This window comes from Emys orbicularis, chromosome 3 (genome assembly GCF_028017835.1).
Source record: "Emys orbicularis isolate rEmyOrb1 chromosome 3, rEmyOrb1.hap1, whole genome shotgun sequence".
NCBI classification, from domain to species: Eukaryota; Metazoa; Chordata; order Testudines; family Emydidae; genus Emys; species Emys orbicularis.
The window spans coordinates 110,894,296-110,919,578 of record NC_088685.1 but is presented as its reverse complement, the minus strand read 5'-3'; the positions used below and the strand labels follow the sequence as shown (position 1 = coordinate 110,919,578).

At 41.3% G+C, this 25,283-nt stretch overlaps 1 protein-coding gene across 1 annotated transcript; it reads left to right on the top strand.

Moving 5' to 3' along the window:
- The first annotated feature begins 1,251 nt into the window (after positions 1–1,251).
- Positions 1,252–23,388, top strand: HIVEP2 (HIVEP zinc finger 2). The gene is made up of 7 exons (XM_065400630.1): positions 1,252–6,483; positions 7,322–7,476; positions 11,719–11,894; positions 14,895–14,996; positions 15,590–16,494; positions 16,962–16,970; positions 21,754–23,388. The coding sequence occupies exons 1-7, from the start codon at positions 1,267–1,269 to the stop codon at positions 22,564–22,566; spliced, it is 7,377 nt and encodes a 2,458-aa protein (XP_065256702.1). The 5' UTR covers positions 1,252–1,266; the 3' UTR covers positions 22,567–23,388.
- Positions 23,389–25,283: the final 1,895 nt, after the last annotated feature.

The following is a 25,283-nucleotide window of genomic DNA, read 5'->3' as shown; positions in this document are numbered from 1 at the left end:
ATATATTGGCACATGAAGAGAAGGGAGTTACCTTACAAATGGAGAACCAATGTTGAAGGCCAATTTAGTCAGGGTGGATGTAGTCTACTCCCAATAATTGATGAGGAGGTGTCAATACCAAGAGAGGGAAAATTGCTTTTGTAGTGAACCAGCCACTCCCAGTCCCTATTCAAGCCCAAATTGATGGTATTAAGTTTGCAAATGAATTGTAGCTCAGCAGTTTCTCTTTGAAGTCTGTTTTTGAAGTTTTTGTTGTTGAAGTATGGCTACTTTTAAATCTGTTATTGAGTGTTTTCCTACTGACTTTTGTATGTTACCATTCCTGCTATCTGATTTGTGTCCATTTATCCTTTTACGTAGAGAGTCTCATAAAGGACTCATTTTCAAAACTGCATAGTAATTCTGGGGGGTCTCAATTTTTGAGTGCCCATCGTGAGCCATCTTAAAGGGGCCTGATTGGAAAAAATTAGGTGTTCAGAACTTTCTGAAAATCAAGCCAATTTCAAAAAGTTTCATAATTGGACACCCCAAAATGAGGCATGTAAAGTTATTAATCGTTTTAAAAAAATTAGGCCCTGGTTTCTAGTCCTAGTTCTTTCACTGACTTGGTATGTGACCTTCAGTTATCTTCTTAACCTGTTCATTCTCTGTCCACACATTCTCTGTTCTTGCTCCTGTCCATGGGTTTTGTGAAGCTTAATTAATGTTAGTAAAGTCCCTTAATAAGCTTGGAAGAAAGGTACAATACAAATGCAAATTACTACAATATTATTACATTTTTGTATTCATCACTCTTCCTTTTGAGAATTGTGAAGCAAATTAAATTGCTCATGTGGTGATTACCCACTTGTATTAATCTGCATGTTTTTATTTTCTTCTCTTCAGGTAGCTGCATTGTTGTGGAAGGGATGAAAAGGACTTTGCTATAGTAGATGAACAAATATCTCTCTGGATCATTCTGCATCTCAACACTTACAATGGAAAATGTTCAAATGCCATACCAACTCCTTGCAAATGCATGATAAACTGTTTGGGAAAGTTCCTGCCATGAACAGAATTGTATGATAATTATATTAGCATACATACTCAAATCTAATGCCTATAGACTACTGTGTGGAAAGTTCAAAAGAGAAAGAGAAGTCTGTGAACTTGCAAAGGCTCTGGAAAAATGGGAGCAACAAAACTTTAAAAAGCACAGCATTGGACACACTCCATGTGTCTGCACAGCTTTCAAGTGAACTAGCACTTAAGACCTTGTGTAACAAAATGGACTCTGGGGACACAGCTATAGGGCAAAAAGCTACCTCAAGGTCTGGAGAAACTGCTAACGTACCAACTAGATGGAGGCAAGAACATTCAGCTGTTATTAAGATGAGCGCTTTTGGCAATCAAGAAATACAGAGGCAACCAGAAACAGATCATGAGCAAGTCGGAAACACAGCATCAGCACAACTTTTTAGTTCTGGGAAACTCGGATCATCGAGTGAAGCTGGGCAGCAGGTCACAGAGAAGCAATATCCACAGCATCGGCCAAGTCCCTACTCATGTCAACATTCACTTTCTTTTCCCCAGCATTCATTGCCACAAGGGTTCTTGCACAACATAAAGCCACATCAGAGCTTGGAAGGCCACACATGGCAGTTTCCTGGCCACTTGCAATCAGTTGCCTCGGAGGACATATTTCCTTTTCACTTGCACGGCCATAGTGGAGGTTTCTCTAGAAAGAAGATTTCAAGTTTGAACCCTGCTTATAGCCAATATTCTCAGAAATCGATAGAACAATCAGAAGACGCTCACAAGAAAGAGCACAAACCCAAAAAGCCTGGCAAATATATTTGTCCTTACTGTAGCAGGGCTTGTGCCAAACCTAGTGTACTTAAAAAACATATTAGGTCCCACACTGGGGAACGGCCATACCCTTGTGTTCCTTGTGGTTTCTCTTTTAAGACAAAGAGCAATTTATACAAGCACAGGAAATCACATGCCCATGCAATTAAAGCAGGATTGGTACCTTTCACAGAGTCAGCGGTATCTAAATTGGACCTAGATGCCAGTTTTATTGATGTGGAAGCAGAAATACATTCAGATGGTGAGCAGAGCACAGACACAGATGATGAGACCTCATTGCTTGTGGAAAGTTCTGACAAACTGAGCCCAGTCCCACAGATGCCACTGGACATTGCTAGCAGAAGTAACTTTCACTTGTCCATCGATGAATCATTGGGAGGCCCAATGAAAGTGCCCATTTTGATTATCCCTAAAAGTGGGATTCAGTTACCCAGTGAGAGTTCCCAGTACATTGGATCTGACATGTTACAAACCCCATCCTTAAGTACTAAGTCTGATGACTCTCATACAGTTAAACAGCGACTTGCACTAAGACTGTCAGAGAAAAAAGGGCAAGACTCTGAGCAGTCACTAAATCTTTTGAGCCCACATAGCAAAGGAAGCACTGATTCTGGTTACTTTTCCCGCTCAGAAAGTGCAGAGCAACAAATAAGCCCTCCAAATACTAATGCAAAGTCTTATGAAGAAATAATCTTTGGGAAATTCTATCGGATTAGTCAAAGGACAGCACTAACAGTAGCAACAGCCAATCAGGAACACAATTTAATGGGTAAAATGGGCAGAGTGGAGCAGCCACTACCTCTGGTGAACACCAGATTAGACATCAAGATGCTTGAAGAACATATTTCTCATCTAACTCCAAATAAAGAAGCACTCATTGATCCCAGTAAACTGAGCACTATTACATCTACCCAACTCCTCAGTAGTAGCAATACAGAGTCCAAACAATCCCAGACTACAACATCATCCATCAAAAATGAACTGAACCTTTACCCAGTAAGTCAGCAGGGTGACACACCTGGACTTTTAGAGCCTCCAGTAGATGCTTCTCCACTTATTAGAAGTAACTCCATGCCAACATCTTCTGCAACCAATTTAAGTGTCCCCTCATCTTTGAGAGGAAGCCATTCCTTTGATGAGAGAATGACTGGTTCAGATGATGTATTTTATCCTGGGACAGTTGGAATATCCCATCAGAGGATGTTAAGAAGACAAGCTGCCTTTGAGCTGCCCTCAGTGCAGGAGGGGCACTCAGATCCAGACTACCATGGGAGGACAGGAAAAAATATCCTTGTTGCTTCCAGCAGGTCAACAGGTGGTGAAAAAGGGTCATCCTTGAAGGAGAAGAAATTGACTGCAGGGGAGAGAACCTTCTATGACTATGATGCTTGTGGAAAGCACTACAGAAAATGGGAAGAATTTGAAACTCAAAAGCTGAACTACCGAGACTTGCCATGCTCGGGTGGGATAAAACAAGGAGGGGAGTACTTTGTTGATTCATTTGGACAATCACAGCCAGTGCCGTCTGTATACGGAACCACATTCGAAAACAGAAAACGCAGAAAAGAGAAGAGTGTTGGGGATGAGGAGGATGTTCCCATGCTTTGCAGAAGTGGTACTGGCACCCCAGTGGGGATGCTGCCTTCAGATTTTGATCCCAAACCCCAAATTCAGGAAGGGCAAAGAAGTGCATGGGATAATGCTGCCCATTGTCACGCAGAGCGTTTTGAAATCTGTAGACCTCACTTGCAGTCTGGAAGCCCATCAGCTTCATTAGAAGAGTCACCTTTAACTGCAGAACCAGAAAAGACAGCAGAGTCACTGAACAGAAAACCCCCTGGAAATGTCATCTCTGTCATTCAGCATACAAACTCATTGAGCAGGCCAAACTCATTTGAAAGGTCTGAATCTACAGAACATATTGCTTGCCTGCAGGATAAAACCTACTCACTGTCTGAAACCTGTGAGAGCGAGATTTCTGAGTCCCCAATGAGCCCAGAGCGGGCTCAGCAAACAGAAAATGCTGATAGTGTGAATAAACCGTCTCCATCCCAACAGCCACAGCCATACCATATGCAGCCCAGACTGGTTCGCCAGCATAACATACAAGTACCTGAGATCCGTGTTACAGAGGAACCAGATAAACCTGAGAAAGATAAAGAAGTTCAGACTAAAGAGCAGGAAAGACCTGCTGAAGAATTCCAGTGGCCGCAAAGAAGTGAAACTCTTTCTCAACTCCCAGCAGAAAAATTACCACCCAAAAAGAAACGCTTACGGCTTGCTGACATGGAGCACTCCTCTGGAGAGTCCAGCTTTGAATCCACCGGCACAAGCCTCTCTCGCAGCCCTAGCCAAGAAAGTAATTTGTCCCATAGTTCGAGTTTTTCAATGTCCTTTGAAAGGGAAGAAAATACCAAGTTCATCATGCCTTCCAAACACGATGAGTTTGGAAAACAGTCCGAGTTTTTAACTGTTCCAGCTGGTGCTTACTCACTTTCCGTCCCTGGGCATCACCATCAGAAGGAAATGAGACGTTGCTCGTCTGAACAGATGCCTTGTCCGCATGCTGCCGAAATCCCAGAGATCCGAAGTAAATCCTTTGATTATGGGAATCTGTCTCATGCTTCAGCAGCCGGGGCACCTTCTGCAGGATTATCTCCATCACGAGAAAGGAAGAAATGCTTTCTGGTCCGTCAGGCTTCTTTTAGTGGGTTCCCAGAGATTCCCCAGACTGATCAAAGTGTGGAACAAGGTATAAAGCAAGAGCAGATGGAACACATACACCCTGGTCTTCGCTCTTCCCAAGTTGCTTGGCATCATTCTCCCACCTCTGTGCTTCAGCCCCTTCAGTCAGATGATTCTGGAAAGCAGGCTATTGGTTCTGGTACACAGCTTGCCCAGCAACACGCCATCCTTGCAGACAGTCAGGACATTTTAAGGAATCCCTTGATTCAACAAGCACCTTATATTTCAAACAAATATTCAGCAGAGCAACAGCACCTATTTGCACATCAAGAAAAGGTTCCATTTCCCCCCATTCCCAATGCCTTGTTTCAGTTTCCATATCCTGCTGTCAGTATGGTTCCCTTACCAGCTCAGCAACCTGTCTTATGGCAGTCATGTACAGAACCTTTACAGAGAAACTTGCCACATCATTTTGTACAGCAGTTACAAAAAGCGTATGTCAAACAACCTTTCCAAACAGAAATTCATCCTAGTTATCACCTGGAGCATGCTCAAGAGCATATTGGAAAGAAACCAGCTGAATACATGCATGCGAAAGAGCAAATGTACCCGCGTTACTCAGGAACACCTGGGCAGTATTCGAAAAATGCTAAGTACCTGCCAGACCCTAGTATTAAGTCAGCAGATACCTCCTCTGAGCAGCATCTACAGACAGGTTTTGACTCCCCGAATGATGGATCTGTACAGTCTTTACCAGGAACAGTTGTTCCTGTCAGAATTCAGACCCATGTGCCATCCTATGGTAGTGTCATGTATACAAGCATTTCCCAGATCCTTGCACAGAACAACAGCCCTGCTATTGTCATTTGCAAAGTGGATGAGACAGTTTCTCAAAGAACATTATCAACAAATGCAGCCATGCAAGGACTAGGATTTAACATAGCCCAGATATTAGGTCAGAATGGTGGATTAGAAAAATATCCTCTGTGGAAAGTACCACAGACTTTACCACTTGGGTTGGAATCCTCAATCCCATTGTGTCTGACATCCAGTTCTGACACTGCCTCTACCCTGGGAGGAAGCAAACGGATGCTTTCACCAGCAAGCAGCTTGGAGCTTTTTATGGAGACTAAGCAGCAGAAAAGAGTCAAAGAAGAAAAAATGTATGGACAGATCGTTGAGGAGCTAAGTGCAGTAGAGTTGACTAATTCAGATATAAAGAAGGATTTTCCCAGACCGCAAAAGCCTCAGCTAGTTAGGCAGAGCTGTGCTACTGAGCCAAAGGAAAGTGTGCAGTCCATGTCATCCTCTTCACCATCATCGTCCTCATCATCTCAAGACTTCCCCTCTGCCAGCATACCAACAGCTGACCCTTTTCTGAGCAGGGAAAAGCTTTCCAGTTTTGATTCAGCATCACCAGGGCACAAGTCGAGTGGCCCTTCTGAAGGAAGAGAGTCACCAGAAGAATTGGATGTGGATGAAACAGCATCAGATATGAGCATGAGCCCACAGAGGTCTTCACTGCCATCAGGAGAAATTCAGACAGAAGACCAACTGCGACAGCAGAAATTGCCTCCGGGTATGTTGGTCCAGATGGCATCCAATCCAAATGGGAAAGCAGCACGCTCAACCATCCTCCTAACAGATGGAGCAGATTTTCAGCAGATCTTTCAGTTCCCTAGTCTACGCACTACTACTACTGTGAGCTGGTGTTTCTTAAACTATACCAAGCCAAATTACATTCAACAAGCAACCCTCAAATCTTCAGTTTATGCTTCATGGTGCATTAGTTCATGTAACCCAAACCCATCAGGGTTAAATACAAAGACTACTCTAGCACTTCTAAGGTCCAAGCAGAAAAACACCACAGAAATTTATTCTTTGGCTGCTATGCATAGACCTGGAGCTGGTAAACTGACCTCATCAAGTGCATGGAAACAGTTTGCTCAGGTAAACAATAAGTTAAAAAAACCCTTTTATCTAGACATCACACCAAACCGAAAATTGAAATAAATTATGATGCATAAATCAATGTAAGGATAATGAAAAGCTGATATTTGACAGTTGCAATTCTCAATAATAAGTAGAAATTGTATCTATTATAGCTTTTCTAATGTTTTGAATAGAAAATGCATCATCCCTGAAAGGTTAACTAAAGGTTCAAAGCAAAATGTGAATGTAATATGTCCTGTTTAAGCCTATATGATTATCCTATGTACCTCTTTATCACTTTTTAAACTATCCACATTGGAAACTCAAAAGGTACAACATACTCTGGGTGAGCATTCTAGGGCCATGGCTCTTGACCCCTGTTCTTCCCCTGCATGCTCTGACAGCTGATTCAGAGTATGATTTCGATGACAATGGAAGATGCTAGAAGAGCAGGACATTTGAGGGCTTTATTTCACAGGGTCATTTAGTTTTTACTCCCGCCTTTTTCTAGTAACAAACATTGACATTAATGGGAGTTACCTGAAAAAAGACTGAATGGCAACTGAATAAGGACCTCCAGATTTGGTCCCAAGTGATCAGCATACCACAGCCATGATTGGCCAGCATGATGTGGTGATGCTTTTGCTGTTTCACCAGATAACGCTCCTTTAAAATGTGCCTGTTCTGCGCCTCCCCCATCTCTCACCAGACGTAAAGGGACAAATTAATTGGCTTCATAGAATTGCATCCAAACTCAGAGCTGAATTCAGCCCAGAATGTTTAAACTACTTGAAATGAAGTGTGCATTTATTCTGTGTTCCAGACTGTAATAACACTCATTGACTTTGTTCCACAGATGAAACACGAACCATTCTTCTTGTTTGGCAGCAAACTTGAAAAGAAAGTAGTGGGGAATATTACAAAAGAAAGAGTAAAAGGAGAAAGTCATGGAGATAAAGACATTGCGTCCAAACAGACTGAGCCAGTACGAATTAAAATCTTTGAAGGAGGGTAAGAAAATGCAACTGGAAATATCAAACCTAGCCTGTCATTTCAGAGTAAACAGATTTGAACTTGAACGTAGATGAATTAGGGAAATTAACAGCCTTCTGGGCTCATGCCATGTTTTGTAGCTCCCCGTGCATCCTTTCTCCTGTTTATATGTCAGTCATGCAACAAGATAGTAGGAAACACAGTAAAGCCTATGTACGTACTTCCAGCTCTGCTTTGCCATTAGCCAAGGGTGCTGGAACAATTCGTACAGTGGGGGTGCTGAAAGCCATTGAACCAAACTGTAAAACCTGTATATGATGGAAACCACTTCAAGCCAGGAGATGCAGCAGCACCCCCAACACCCCTAGTTCCAGCACCTATGCCATTAGTACAACTATACTTTCTATATACATAGAAAGCATTACTGAATTGTCATTTCTCTTATTTGGGGCAAAAAAGAGGATAGATAGCTAATATTTTGATTTCCAGGCATTCTTCTTGTGTTCATTGGACTCCTGGCAGACATCTTTCTGTTATTAAATGCTGTATTGTGCACCAGCCTTAACATAGAAGCTATGAATTCTTATTCTTATTCCTGGAATATTTTAGTCTTTTACTGAATGTTGATTTTCAGGTACAAAATTTTAGTTGGTAATAAAATCCGTGGTATCAGTGTTTAGACGTAAGAACAATCAAATTAAAAACCGAGTTTAATCTACTGCTGGCTGTAATAGCAATGTGCTATTGTTCAATTGATTCAAAACAAATAAATAGAAAATAGTTGAGGAAAAAACAGACCTAATAGTCCGTTGATGTAATGTTTAGGCATATCTAGCTTATTATGATAAGCATATTAATGGTTTGTCCATTACAGTGTATTCTCAATACTTGCATCAGAATTTTATTTGTATTATGAAAATCTGAAATGATGGTGTTTGTACGTTGGTAGTGGTGAATGTCCAGGTATACAGCTGGGTGGTTCTTTTCATACATGTCAGGCCCTGCAGCAGTGTCTCAGAATAACTAACCAGTCAGGACAGGGTCACAAGGCATTCAGCAATCCATTTAGTCTTCTGTCATTTTTCAGCATTTTCAGCATCCCTCTCATTAAAAGGCTTGTGGATGTGTGGGGGCAGTCTCAATCAAATAAACTTTGATATTTCTCTATAACCTGTAGCAAAAAGGGGGCATACCCTGCGTCTCTCTTCGAAGACTGAGAATGTCATCTCTGAGATTGTTCCAGGGCCTGACAACCCAGGAATCCCTGATCCTGGGTGTTCCCTGTGGTAGTGCGTTGTGCTACTAACCAAAAACCAGTAAACTGGCTACAAAAGAGACTTTTCAGTGACCCAAATTCAGAGGTGAGTCTAAGTTTACAAGACATATAAAGTGCTGTTATTTAGACTCTCACCCACTTACAAGTGTGTATCTCACACACCTGCCTTTACATATCATCTCTGAATTTGGATCACCCATCCTAAGGGATTCCAAATTGATGTAGTCTGTATGCCAGTGGTCAGAAGAGTGTAGCTCAGCAAGAAAAGCAACTAACAGGAGGCTCTGAAAGATGTTCGTTTAAGCAGGCTACCCTATATTGTACCTGAAACTTTTTGCACCTTTGTCAGGAAACTTGATGTGTTAATTACACCATCTTAGACTTCCTTACATACTGATAAGGTCTACGGGAGTATGAGCATAACTGTGTCTAAGTGACTGTAAAGGGATATAACTTACATCATCTTACATATCACCTATGGATTTGTCCTGATATAGATCAGATATCTTGAGACAGTTGTAGTATGGAAGAAAGAAGTTAGGTGCCTCGCTGTGTACATTTATTGCTGGACTTTAATAATCTATGTAGACAGGCTGTATGTCTCTCTAGCTTATGGGGTTTCCCCAATAGAGATCTCTTACCTGCGTAGCGACAGTGTGGAGGATGGTGATTCTGTTGTGTTAATGCATCTTCCTTATAGATCCATTTCAGAAGGCTATCATTTTACGTAACAGTGGCATTGTTTGCAGAAGGGTAGATTCATTCCTTTCACTAGCTTGTGGTGTTTTTTTTTTTTTAACAGATCTAATATTCTCTACATGTCATCACTTAGCATTAGTTCATCATTGTTTTTAAGAGATTCATCGTTTCGTCTGTCTTTTGTTTTATTTGATCCACAGAGGGTAGTATGAAATAAGAGCAATTCTTTTGTGCAGGCTTAGTCTTTGCGCTTTGCTTATGCAGGTTTCCTCACAGTTGTCATTCTAAAAGCATTATTACCACTGGCAGGTAGCTTGATTCAAATGATGTTATTTGTATAGCAAAATCTACTTTCCCTCACCTACGACTACAGAACCCTGGGAGGATTGGAAGTGATATTTCTCTAGGAAACTCAACAATTTTAAATTTCATTCGCTTGTATGCTACATCCTACAATACATTTCAGTCAGTTACTTATAGTTTACACTGAAAGCAGGGTGGGGAGGGGTTGGAAAAAACCTTCCATCTCTTCAGACACCATGCTGTTTAATGACATGTGCTGGATTGCAACTAGAGTTCATGGCTTGTTTATTTTGTTCTTTTACACTGGTGATGAGATCAAATTAGAAACCCAAAATAAAATGGCAGTTTGGAGTGGAACTGCATGACTCAGGGGCTTTGTGTTGAGTCTTTTAACTCTTCTGCACTGAGTTCAAATCCATCCCAGATCAATAATGACCACACTTGTCGTGTGATGACCATGTGGCGGCAAAAGTGAAATGAGTAGAGAAGGGGGAACAAGGGGAGGGATACAGAATAGAATGTGATGTGGTTGGAATAATGAGGCAGAAAGTAGAGCCTAGCATCTGAGTTTCGAATGGACTTGAGAGGGGTGATATAGTTGGCCAGAAAGGAGATGGGGACAACAATACACAAGTAGCAAGACAAAGAGGGCCTGAACAAGAGCCTTGGGAGTCTGAACAGAACAAAAAAGCTAAATCTTTGAAATGTTCTGTCAAGAGAAGTGTAAAGACTTGAGCACAGCCTAGATATGTGAGTATAGAGAAAGGACTAGTACGAGATGATGCCCAGATGATGGCAGGATGGCAGTCCTATCCCTGGTGACTGGGAAATGGGAGGGAGAGGAGAAGGATTAGTGTTGATGGAGAGAGATTAAAAGCAGCAGCTTTTAATGTGAATTTTGGATGCCTAACTTCAGGTGCCCAAATGTGAAAATTGGGTCCACATATTGGTGGATAACAAGACAGAGATGAGTAGGGAAGAATATTTTATATATGTACTGGATATTAGTCTCAGTGCCTTGAGTCAGAGATGCAGCTTCGCATATGAATCACAAAGTTTGTCTGAGAAAAAATTAAATTTCAGCCCTGTCACCTTAAAATGCCATATACTCCTCTAGAATCCTCTTCAATGTTAGAAGCATCTTCCACGTGGTGCCTTCATTTTTAAGTGCCAGCTACCGCTGTAGAGAATAGTTTGTGAGTTGAGCCTCCCCAGTGCCTGCTGATTTCAATGGGAGTGGTGTGTATTCTGAACTTCTCAGGAAAGGAGCAGCAGAAGGGGGTTAGGTACATTATTCTTTAGCAGCTGTACTTCCTGTAGAACCCTTAATGTGACATTTTTTCCTGGGGCAGAATGTCCACCCTAGGCCTATGCATCACTTAAATTCCACGTCAACCCTCAAAGTAGCCCTTGTGCAGGCCCTCTGCACAGCTGTGAACTGGACCCTTACTATCCTCTATTTCAGTATTAATTCTTCATCATGATAGTTAACGAAATATGCATAGGTTTGCATGTCTTATTTATTGTCTAACAGACTGAGACAATGTAAGCCGCTAAATAGACCAGGGAGTATTTTTAATGCCTTTAATAACGTATCTGCTAAGTATACACATTGGAATGAAATTCCGTCTCTTTTCAAGGAAGTAGATATCTGAATGTGCTCCCCACAGGGTAGCCATATAAACCCATATTCTGGGTTGTTCTCTTGTGTACTCCGATCAGATGTGAGCCACTGGTCTCAAGTTGTTAAACAATAACTAAGACATGCAAACATATTCAAATTACTGCATTTCCTGAAAAGTAAATACACTCTGGGCCCCAACCTGACAGTGCACCATTTGTAGAACTCCCCCTGACTACAGTGGAAGCTTTGTGCATGTAATGCCTGTAGGATTGGGCCACAGAGGGATATAAAGACACTGTTTATGTACATGTATGACTTAGAGGCTATATAATTCAAATACATTGCCCTCTTCCAACAGGTACAAATCAAATGAGGATTATGTGTATGTCAGAGGACGTGGGCGAGGAAAATACATTTGTGAAGAATGTGGGATTCGCTGCAAGAAACCAAGCATGCTCAAAAAACATATCCGCACTCATACCGATGTACGGCCTTATGTATGCAAGTTGTGTAATTTTGCCTTCAAAACTAAAGGTATTTAGCCTTTTCTGCTTGAACCCTTCCCCCTCCCTCCACCAATTCCTTAGTTATTTAGCATCCATCATTCCAATCAAAGAGGAAACTTTCATCAGAATAAGATGGTTTTATTTATGAACATGGGACTCCATTAAATATATTTTCCCTCATATCTAAATGATTCAAGGATTTATGTGAGACTGTGAGACTCCTTGCATAACTTAATTTTAAGAGCTGTAGGCTCCTACCAAGCCCATTTGTCTGCAGAGGAAATGTAGTGGTATAAGAACTGCCCTTGCAAATGCTACTTTATGCTAAAAATGTTACATGGTGCAAGTTTTAATTGCTGCAATCTAAAATGCTCCAGGGGGACTCACGTGTAGTGGCATAATGCAGGAGCAGAGTTTCAGCTGCAGAGGAAAGCATGCCTTCATGGTCTTGTACAGTGGTTCAGTTTCAAGTTTATAAATAATGTACAAATCCACAGACTCCCAGGTGGGCCACTCCATCCACAGTTGCATTAATTATGAATAGGGATCTGATAGCTTATGTTCACATGTATTTATCAGCACTGAAAAAAAGCCTCCATTTGTCATCCGGAGGCCATGGATAATGATATTCATTGGAATTAGGATTTGCTTTGAAACGACCTCTTTTTAAAAAAAAATCAATTTCTTTAGCAGCATTTTTCGTGTGTATATAATACGTGAGTCTCCTCCTCTCCATTTTTAACATCATTTGGATACTGGTAAACAAAAGGCAAATGAGGTCAAATCCCACTCTCTGTGCACAGCCTGAGTAATTGGCCCCGCACTGGGAATATTCATTGTGTAAAAGGGGAAGGAATCCTCCCCCAGGCCACAGAGTGATCGCAGTGCAGCTGCATGGCTGCTACTGCAGACTTAGGGCTGTAGTAGCTTCTTTGGCTCTAGTACCTCTTCTCCTGCCATATGGAATAACTGGTGGTTATGCATAGTAGCAGCTCCACCAACTACATCTCTTCAGTCTCATCCTCTAAAATTTGCTCCGTCTCCATTCAAAACCCCCTGAGTGTGCTGGAATGCAGGGAGTCCCAATGGAGCACAGATTCATATATTCCAAGTACAGAAGGAACCTTTGATCATCTTGTCTGACCTCCTGTATAACACGGGGAGTGGATTTGTGGTGTAAAGGAGCTGTGGAGTCCTTTATGGGGTCTGAACATCCACCTCCTTTGCCCTGTGCAATAGACCTGCACAGGCTGTGGCATGGGCCCTTCACACCTGCACAGTGCGTTGACAGAAATTATTCAGAGACTGGTTTTGATGTTGCATGGCAACCTTTAGGAGCTGTGAGACAGGATTCCTGAATATTTCACATTGAAATAAATTGTGTCTGGTGATTAGAGGACAGGACATAGAGCCAAAACTTCTAGATTATGTTCCCTGCTCTGTCATGGAGTCGTCATGTGGCTTTGGGGAAGTCATTCAACTTTACTGTGCATCTGTAAAATGGGTATAAAATACTTGTCTCATAGGATTATTATTTATTTACTGATATTAACCTTGTCCACTCACTTCTCTAACATCTGTCTTCATGCCTTCTTCCATGGGGACCTCTACATCTGGACTGATTCATTTCCCTCTTTTTCTTGAAATCATTCCTCAAGACCCACTTTTTCCATAATGCCTGCAAATAATTAGCCAACTAATTCAGGAAAGGTCATGGGGCAGTCAGATCTAGCTGAGGGGCATTTTTAGTGGTTTATTTGTTACTTCAATATAGATATATATAATGCTTATTAAAATATGTGCATATTGGCTCTGGTGTTGCAATCTGCACTATTTTCTACACTGTAATTTTACCACTGGAGAGGGGGAAAGCAACAACCTATTTCAAAACAATGTACATGAACCAGATTAATCATTTTTACAGTGTATCCTGTCACTGTATTTCTTCCGAAGGATATGTTGTTGTTGTTATTTCTTATGTATATAACAGTAGTGACCAGAAGCTTGGGACTCTGGTATAGAAGCACTATACAAACACAGATTAAAAAAAAAACATTACCTAATAAACTCACTTTCAAAGACCCCAATCCTGCAATAAGCGCTGTAAGGGCAGGCTTCTGCCTGTTTGCCCACAAGCAGCATCATGCTTGAAATCAGCAGTGGGGCTCCTCGCAGGTACTGCCTGGTCACTCATTGTAGGAATGGGTACTAACTTAAGATAAGAACCTACAAGGAGGTAAAACAGACAAATAGAGGGAGTCGATATTTTTAATCCCTGTCTAGTCCCCTGCCTAGCCATTATTGGAATGCATTTTACCTTTGGCATCATGATAGAAATGAGTCTTGAGGAGGGATTTGAGGCAGGCTAGGATTGTGGCTTTAAAGATGAGTTCAGAGAGGATGTTCCATGCATACGAAGTAACGTGGAAGAAAACATGAAGTTGCATGTGGAAGAAATGAACATGCAGGCAGCGGAGACTGTCATTTCTGGCAGGGAAGAGGAAGAGTGGGGTGGTATGATAACAGAGGTGCTGGAACAATTTGTATAGTGGGGTTGCTGAAAGCCATCGAATCAAACTGTAAACCCTGTATATGGTGGAAACCACTTCAAGCCAGGGGGGTGTGGTAGCACCCCCAGCACCCCAAGTTCCAGCACCTATGTATGTTAATATACAAGAGGAAGATGAATAAGAAGGGATTAGGTTGGAATGGCCTTCAGAGTACTTACAAGAAGTGTTTAATTGGTATACGTTAGTGTTCATTGCCAGTTATCAGCTCTCGGAAATACTGCCACTATTTTGCTGAAGAGAGAGGTTTATATAAGCAGTTTTGGGGAAGATGTAAATTCCCACACTCATTAAATTACACTGGCTGTGATGGGGATTGAGTTTGAATGAATCAGTTCTGCTTGTTTTTTAACCTAAACACCCTTCTATCGATTAGGCGGGGAAAAGGAAAACAAAAACTGACTGGGAGAGATTTCTTCGCTGATGTCAACTAATTAGCATCATCTCTGTACCTTTGATAGGAAATCTGACAAAACATATGAAGTCTAAAGCACACATGAAAAAATGCCTGGAGCTGGGAGTATCAATGACATCTGTGGATGATGCCGAAACTGAAGAAGCAGGTATGTTACAATAAGTTAATTTAGCTGGAGTGGCCTTTATAGTGTGCAGATGACTCGTTACATAATGGATGACACCGGAGGATAAGTTAAGAATATTTTCGGGGTGGTTTTATTTTAAAAAAAGGTCTTTTGAGTATCTTATTAAAAAACAATAAGCACAGAAATAAATCTGACACATTTGTTTAAGATGAATTCTAATTATTTAATACTACAGCAGCTGAGGCTGGAAAAAAATTCTTACCATTTAAATGTCTTCTGTGTCAGGTCCAGTTCTAGTCTGTTGGGTATAAATGTTCTGATGTTAATAGTGTCCACAGAGGATGAACTTCACCCCTGTGCAGAGGCATGGAGGATAGGCTTTGGGCTGGCCTTCTCCACAGAGGTGAATTTCACTCAGGTTGATTATGGGGTTTTATATTATTATGAATATTAAGAACAGCAGTTTAGTTTCTGTTAAAGACCTGACTGAGCAACTATTCCGCACCGAGAACATCCAGTGATGCCAAAGGATGTTCTAAGTATGGAATGGGTGCAGGATTGGACCCGAAATGTGTCTCTGTGCATACTTGATTGACTTGCCATGATTATTTCAGAAAACATTGAAGACATGCACCAAGAAGCAGAGAAGAGTAGTATGGCAGGCATATCAAAAGAACACCAGTTTTCTGATGCTGAGGAATCGGATGGGGATGATGGAGATGACAATGATGACGATGAAGAGGATGACGATGATTTTGATGATACCCAGGGAGACTCAACACCAAAAACGAGATCAAGAAGCACCAGCCCCCAACCCCCCAGATTTTCTTCACTGTCAGTGAATGCTGCAGCGGCGTCCTATGGGGCTTCTCCTGACAGTTCCATTTCAATGGGACACTCCTCCCTGATCAGTTATTTGGTTACTTTACCTAGTATTCAGGTTACTCAGCTTATAACACCAAGCGACTCATATGAAGACTCACAAATGACGGAATATCAGAGGTTTTTCCAGAGCAAAAGTACTGATTCAGAGCCTGACAAAGACAGGTTAGACATACCTAGTTGTATGGAGGAGGATTACATGCTTTCATTAGAGCCCACCTCATCTCCAAGGGACTTCTCACCTTCTAGCCGACAGTCCTCACCAGGGTATGATTCTTCGCCATATAGAGATAATTCACCAAAGAGGTATTTAATGCCCAAAGGGGATTTGTCACCCAGAAGGCATTTATCACCAAGGAGGGATATTTCACCCATAAGACACCTTTCCCCAAGGAAGGAAGCTGTGTTGAGAAGAGAGTTATCACCGAGACGGGATGTTTCACCAAGACGTCATTTGTCACCTAGGAGACCAATGTCACCTGGAAAAGATGCATCTGCCAGAAGAGAACTGTCTCCAAGGAGGGAGAGAAGATATATGGCCTCAGTTAGAGCAGCATCACCCAGAAGGGGTCTGTACCATAATCCAGCATTGTCTATGGGTCAATATTTACAGTCTGAATCCGTTCCATTGGGACATGCAGTAAGTATGAAATAATATTTTAATTTTTATTATCAAAGCTAGTGCACTATTTAACTTGTACGGAGCTTTTAAAAGAACTTTGTAAACTTGCATGCTGGAATCACTCACCTAAAACTTCTATAGAAGAGGAAAGAAGAGGCTTGGAGCCTCATCAAAAACCTGAGGAAAGAACATTGGAAACTATAGTAGATATGGACCAAGCCACGACTTGGACTCAGCCACTTGCGGTGGCTTGGTACAGAACATTACAGACTTGGGGCCTGATCTCCAGCTAGAATAAATCAGTGTAGCTCCACTGACTTCATTTTCAGTGGATTTATGCTGATTTACACCACCGGAGCATCTGGCCCCTCATTAGCTATTTTACATGTAAAATTTATTTTACCAAATGATGTACGGTGGCTCCTATTGCTTGGTAATGAGATTCATAGCCTTTCACCTCCAGCTTGCCAGCTGGGACTCAGCCCAGACTAGTAGTGAGTATGGCCTTTTACACTGCAATGTAATGTACAGAGGTACACCGCTGAAGCACAGGTGAAATAAATAGAAGTACTGATGTAAATGAGACTCCAAATGGGAGCGGGGAGGTGTCGATATGCACCACATTGCAAGATTAGGGCCTAGAAGTTATCATCTGATGGTAGTGTTTACATCACACAAACCACCATCACAGTTGGCAGTCGCACCAGTGACACAAAGAACTGAGTGGAAACTGAACTATCTTCAAACTTAGAGATGCTTCATCCCAGTTAGTCTTTAAGAATGTTGGTGGGACAGTGGGAATAAAATTTGCACTGCCAGTCCCCATGCTGTACCTGCTCTGTGAATGGCTTTCTAAAGCTGTCAGTTCAGTACCTTTCACAAGCCCTAACATTCGCAAAGCTCCCAGGTGTTACAATAATATAAGTAAGAATAAATAATGTTTTTCACAAATCTATTTTACTCTGTGATTTAAGGAATCACTTCATTTTTGTTTAGGGTGCTTCTTTTGGTCACAAGTTTTCATGTTTCCTTTGCTGTCTTGCTGAAATTTTATTTGGAATGCTGCTTTTATCCCCACATGTTGGTTCAATATGGGCAATCAGTGACAGAACTGTAGATCCCTTCCTGGGACAGTCTGGCAGTGCTTTCCTCATCTTCCATCATCTGTCTTGTTTGTTCACTACAATTATGATTCTTCCCTGGGAATGGCAAGAATTGAACTGTGGACTCATAAGAGTAGCAATTGCTAAACTTTGGAATTGATTCCCTAGTGCACTTTAGCGCTCCCACAGACATGAACATAGAAAAGGGACACGCAAACCATTTTTACTGGCAAAGAAAAGGATAAATAGTTATTCATTTAGCAGTCATAGTATCTTGGCATTGAATGAATATTGTATGAGACCCCACAGCTGATGTTGTTATACTGTGAACAGAGAGCTGTTAAGTCCCTTGAATGACTAAATATCCTGTATATGAGACACTTCCATTGGCATACATATTCCTGGAGGTGTAATAAAACTGGTGAAAGGGGATGTGACAAACTTCCCCATGGGCAACATGACAATTCTTGCTAGTATAGTTACGCTGTGCATTCTGTGCCTAATCCTGCAAGGTGCTTAACTCATTCTGAGAGGTGCTTAGCACCATCAGTTTGCTCTTTCAGAAAGTGCTCTGCACCTTGCAAGATTGGCTCCTGAGACCTCAGCATTTCTGAGATAATGTCAGACCCATTTCAATAAAATACATATAATTCATGTTGTAATGAATGGCAGTAATTCACTCTCATATCTCTTGTTTATTTCCTTCATATTTTTGGATCTAAGCCTAGACAGGACATCAGTATGACTGGGCTAATTTTAAAACTCTTTAATCTAGTGGAGAAAGTCATGGCAAGAACCAATGGCTGAAATATGAAGCCAGACAATTTCAGATTAGAAATTAGGCAGAATTTTTTAACAGTAGGTTCTTTAGCCACTGGAACAAACTACTAAGGGAAATGGTGGATTTTCCATCTCTTAATGTCTTCAGATAAAGACGGGATGCCATTCTGGAAGATATGCTTTAGCCAAACACAATTTATTGAGCTTAATAGGGGTAACTAGGTAAAATGTAATGGCCTGTGATGTACAGGAGGTCAAACAAAATAATCTGATGGTCCCTTCTGACTTTAAGATCCGTGAACCTAAAATCACACACTTCTGAATATTTTTTAATCTATTCTTATTACAAATAACACCTGAAATGACTATAACTGAAAATATTAGAGGGGGGGAATGACTATTTTTCACTTTCAGGATCTGGTAATTATAACTTAATTAACAATTTTGCCACTGACGCTGAAACGAGAGGAGAATCCTGTTCACTCCTGCATAGCTGTGCTGGCTCCACAATCCTAATAGGAATGAAAAAGTGTAATATATATATAGTCTGTAAAACAAGCCAAATTCTGAATACACAGAGTTATCAGATCAGTTGAGTAAGAAGGGGCTAACTTTGTCTGCTCTGCATTGACGTTAAAACTCCCATGGCACTTTTTATATAAGTAAGGCCTGGTCTACACTAACCCCCAAATTCGAACTAAGGTACACAACTTCAGCTACGTGAATAACGTAGCTGAAGTCGACATACCTTAGTTCGAACTTACCGCGGTTCAGACGCGGTCCACACGCGGCAGGCAGGCTCCCCGTCGACTCCGCAGTACTCCTCTCGCCGAGCTGGAGTACCGCAGTCGACGGCGAGCGCTTCCGGGATCGATTTAGCGCGTCCAGACCAGACGCGATAAATCGAACACGGAAGTTCGATTGCCAGCTGTCGAACTACCGCGGTAGTGTAGACCTGGCCTTAGGATTTGTTCTAGTTTCCTTGGCCAAAAATGTTCTTTCCCCATTGTTCTTCTGGGCTTTGATTGGCTGCCACCCTCCATTTCAGATTGGCTGCATTTTGGTGGTTCTTTATATATACTTTAAAGTGTCTTGGGATTAAAGCACTGTATATCTATGAATTATTATTTCTATAAGAAATTTAAAAACCTTAGAAAGGCAATTATTTTTATAGGGCCTACAAAAAAGAAAAGATTTTTATGTGCCTTCTGCTGGTTGTACAATAGCAGTTAACTCACAAAACACTAACTTCAAAGTAGGTCTGACACTACTGTGAAGTTGGTGCACAAGTTAAATTGCTATCTATCTTGTACTATAAAGGCACAACCCTGCATTAGGGGGTGTTGGGGCTGTGCTGTGGTGGGATCCTTGGAGCATACACTGCTGTGTCAGCTCGGTTGACCTTTAAAGAGGTTCAATATCAGATCTGCTGGCCAGTGGGGAGCCCTTTCCCTTCCTTCCCCTTTTGAGGGGGTTAGTACCACTAACACTGGGCAGGAGTTGAGTGACCCAGAAGGGCTGGGAAGCTGTAGTAGAGGCAAGATTCACATAGAACAAGATGCATGCACACAACTCAGGTACAATGTAAGGCATTGCAGCTGATGTCTAGCAATTTCATTTCTGAAGAGATGTCTGTGCATAATTGAGGGCACCCCCTTATTTCATCTTTTGTTTTAATTTCATCCTAAATGCAGATAGGCCTGCACCAAATCCCAGCCTGTACTCTCCCAGACTTTGGAGGTTAGAGGAATTCAGACTGTGAACTTGCATTTGAATTTTTCAGCTGGACCTTGTTTCTATAATGGTTCAAACCAGAACCCTGCATTTGAACACCCATGAGTTTTAGGAGGTTCAGAATCTGGATCCAGATGTGAATACTGTGACTCCGGGCCCTGTATAATTCTAAGTACATCTAGGACACTGCAGGCTCTTAAACATTTTAGCAGCTCGTATCATATTAGTAGTTTCCATAGGAGGTGGACAGGCTGTTTGCTGCCCTTTGAAATTGTTGCAGGAAACAACAGGGAGAAGTTATTGTTTACAGATTCTTAGTCCATTAGGGGTTCTGTGTTCCTAGGTTCATTCTTCTAAGAGTTACTTTACTCTGCAGCCCCTCTGTGTTTCCATTGCTCTGTTTCTATTTTGGTCAAGTCTTTGTCCGATGTGGTCGCGTCAGAGACCATGGATTGGGAAACATTTAAGAGGACAGTCAGATTGAGAAACCGTCTGGCAGACCAAAGAAGGAAAACAAATTCAAGCAGCTGTGCTGAGGGACCATGAATTTCTAAAACAACGGCAAGCTGACTCTCTAAAGCTCGTGCACTAGAGAGCACTGAAATAGTTATGTCTTTCTGCACTCTCAGCCTGGTGCTCTGGTAATTCCATTTTATTCCTCAAATTTCTTATCTCATTGGCAGCATAGCAAGCTGCCGCTGTGCTTACCTAGGACAGGGGTTTTTTATATGGTTTAAATGTCTCACCCTTATATAGGAGAAACCTTGACGTAGATTATTCTCTGAGTTTAACCTATCTCAGGTCATCCCTGATTTATATCGAACATGACAAAGCTGCCGTGCAATGTGAGATTCAGCCATCACATAGCACAAACACTGAATCTTTCATTGTCCCCTAAACCAGTTCCCCGGTACAGGATCAAATGGTTGGTTAATGCCTTGGGAGCTAGGATTTCCCAGTGAAGTGCTGATGCTTAATGCATTAGCCTTTTGTGGCACAATCTCCAGACTGCCCGTACCAGCACTGTGGTTAGCTGCACAGCTCTTGAGTGGTTAATAGTCTTATGATCACTAACCCCTCCACTTTAAAGCAGTGATTAGGATTGTAGTCATTCGATTCCCATGAGAGTCCCTGGAAGCTGTGTGGATAAATCCCACATAACATTATGCAAATGTAGTCCTACTTTTCTACATCACTATTGCTCTAGCCACCAATAAGCAACATGTAATCATCAAATAAAAAACAAATGGGAGAAATTAAGAGACCAAAAAGGGGGCTCCGAGTGGCTCAGGATGTGGTTAGTACGGACTGGAGGTGAGCTTTTCAATTCTGGGTCGCTCTTTCAAGATAGGACTTGGTGGAGAAAGACCAAAAGCCAGTATCTTATGATTGCAGAACAGTGGCCTGTGGAAAATCCCTCAATCCCATTCCAAGTGGATAAGTGTCTATGTCTCAAAACCACCACTTCAATTGGCAATCAATTGGCACCCTTATTATTATTATTTCATATTTATATTGGAATAGTGCCCAGAGGACAAAATCAGGATTGGGCCACAGGTAGTCATTATTTTACATGCAACGCTTAAGAGAGAAATTGGTAGGTTTGGAAGCTTCAGGAGTGATTTTGCTGACCATGTTGTTGTTTTTCTGTTTACAGAGAAAAGGGTTGTCTCAGGGCCCTTACTTCAGTGTGTACGGAGAAAAAGGAATTTCGAACCATCATGGGTCTAGCCTGTTCCCTGAGGGTCCTAATGACTATGTATTCAGTCACCTTCCATTACACTCCCAGCAACAAATCCGAGCACCTATCCCCATGATGCCCATTGGAGGTATCCAAATGGTCCATTCAGTACCTATGGCCCTATCAGATTTATATCCTCCGTCCATCGTGCTCCTGCAGAGGGAGAGCTCTGAGGAAAAGCAAAGAGTAACTTCAGAAACCATTACAAAAGAATCCTATATCATTTCTAAGCACCATGAGAAATGTACCTCTCCTCACATTTTGCACCCAGCTGTTCCATCCAATGTATCCTCCTCTCCATTGCTGAAACAAAGCACTTCAGAAGACAGTTTTATAGCTACAGAAAGAGAACAGGAGGAGAACATACAGACTTGTACAAAAGCCATAGCCTCTCTGCGAATCGCCACAGAAGAAGCCGTTCTGCATGGGGCAGAGCAGCCGCAGAGGGCTTCTGAGCCTTATCAGAAGCCCTTAGAAAGTGCACATTTGAGCATTAAACACTTTAGTGGATCTGAGCCAGGCCAGGCCTGTGCTTCAGCCACCCATCCTGACTTGCACCGTGGTGAAAAGGACAGTTTTGGTACATCACAGACTGCATTAGCTCATTCCACCTTTTATAACAAGAGCGGTGTAGATGTCAGACAGTTAGGCTTTCACAGCAGGAAAGAATCTCCATCAAGCACACAGGAAAGAAAAGATACATCATCTGAGAAGAGCAAACTGCATTGATCTGAGATGCCTGGAGACTTTTACCCATACATTTATGCCCCCACCCCCTTTTTTTCTAGAGGTAGAAGTATTCAACTTTACAGCATGCCTGTCCTAAGTTACAGTAGTTTGCAATTATATATACTTTTGTTATATCAAAAGAATTAGATAAAATGACACGTCATCATGAGCCTGACCAAAATGAAATTTTGAAATTCTTATTGGGTCTGGTACTTTTAAATTGTACAGATGTTTGTGCCTTTTCTTTACTTTGCTTATATTCTTATAAGCATTTTTTTAGCAGTAATTTGTACATATTTTAGAATTTGTGTATCTGCTTTGTAATAAATGTAATTTCTTTCCTTTTTGGACACTTGGATCTAAATGATGTAAAGCAAAACAGCATCAGTATATATGTGAGGTTGCACTAAAAGCATATTTTTATATGATTAAAATTGAAAAGCTTTTATGTACAGCTCTGATTCTGTAATACTAATATTTATTTACTTTGTTTCATAAATTGTAAATTTTTTTCTTAATGTTGTGGATTGCTTTTCTATGTGAAGCATGGGATTTACTGTTGCGTAATTAGAACAAAAATGTATATTGTAAACAAGATATTTAAACTAGAGTATCTTATCTTATTCTGCACTTATGCATTAGTTTAAAAAAAAGATAAAGGATGTATCAGCCAGTTCTTAACTCTTGTAATTTTTTTGTCTCTTGTTTGCTGGATTGACTATAACTTAAGTGCTGATTGTGATTTTAAATTGATAGTACCGTAAAGCATTAAAGTAAAACAATGTGCTATTGTGACTTTTTTCAAAGCTTTATAAAACAGTTATAAATATATTAAAAGTATTTGGTCTTATGTGAACATGTTGATCTATATATTCTCCTTTTAAAAAAAATGGGAAAACATTCCACCCCATGTAAATATGTACAAGTGCATCACTGGTACAATTATATGTAACGCATTTGGACACTAGGTGTTTGATCTGCTCTCATTGAAGTCAATGGGAGTTGTGCCATTGATTTCAGGGAAAGCAGGATCAGGCCATAGGTCAACACATACCTATACTGGAGTGTCTTTAAAAACGAGGTGACAAAGCACATCTAAGTCTATAGAACTTGGTTGTCGGCTGGCCCAATGGCTTGGCAAGCAGTGCTGTGCACTGCGTGTGGGAGACCCAAGCTCGGGAGTGACCTTGGGTGTGTCTGCACAAACTGATGGTGTGGAGCTTAGCTGGATTGCAGAGGGGTCACACTTGGGGTCTAGAATGGTGGGAATGGGGGTGCAGGGAGAAAAGAAGATGGACACTTGCTCTCGAACACCACCAGCTGGTCAATCCCCACAGTGATACTGGTTTCAGCTTTAGGGGAGACTACCTGTCCTCCCTTCTGACAGGAGGAAGAGCATCACAACTGTAGTCATCAGCCCTCCTGGCCAGAGGGAGAGCACTACAACTGCGGACATCCGCAGAGTTCAGGGGCAAGGAAGAATTCTTGTTCTTCAAGAATACAGCATCTTTAGGACACCATCTGGACTGGTGTTCAGTCTGTGTGGGGGGACAGTCAGGAGTAACCCCTACTTATACGTTTGAAGGTGTGATGGGTTACCACTGCCACCAGCACACACACACACACACACGAAAAAAACCAAGAAAAATATGGGTTATTTTTTGTGCTATTTAGTATATTATAATTCTGTGAAACCAAGTTTGTATATTGAATTACAATACAATTAAGGAGTGTTCTTTAAAAAGAAATAAATATACAGTTATGTGAATGAGATGTCTACTTTTCTTGTGTTCTTTGAATTTTCCAAGTTTATCTGTGAAGTTTACTTAGCATGATAGTAAATTATCTGTGCCATCTATTCCTAAACACATGGCTTAATAGTCAGTAGAAGGGGTTATGTGTGGATGCAACAGCTGAAAACGCGGATCACACTTTGCCCTGCTACCAGTTACCATGAGAGTACATCTTATTTTCCAACAATGAGATGTTGGAGCAGGTCCCCAGTTTGCACCAGCTGAGGATCTGCCCCATTATTTCCATTGCAGTGTGTTATTCCAGGTGCTTATGGGAGGCTTACCAAGTTCTATCCATGCTAGGAACTGGCTCATCTAAACCTGAAGAGAGGAGAAGCAGGATATCTAGTTGGAGCCACGATGCATACAGCATCATGCACCCATATAAAAAGGAGGAGTCTGTAATAAACATATTTTTAAAAAATCCTATGTGGCAAAAAAGTTGTTACCCTGCTGAGGTGCATTTTACTGTATTAACTCATTCAAGAACAAAATGCCCTGCACAATGGACAAATAATCACACGTTTTTTATTAGAATGGAGTCCAGGATTGGCACAATGGTAAATCAGGTCTATTAGCATTTCCAATATAAGACCACCCTCTATTGCTGGATTTATAGCTTGCTTGTTTTAATTCATTTGCAGCTGTGATTTGTCACCCAGCTTCTCAGCCTGGGAGCAATTTTTTTTATAACTGTCGATCAAGTATCATTGAAATTACTCGGGATATTTTTTGGTTAAAGTAAAGCAACTCCAGAAATGGGTTCAGATACTTTCTATTTTAATACTGATGATATGTTTTAATGAGTTAATATTTATACGGTGCTTTGAAAAACAAATTGTTCTACAAGTGCTAAGTATGTAGTAGGAATGGATTATTAGTTTTATGCTTTGAAAAAATATCGAAAAACTAATCTAATGCAGA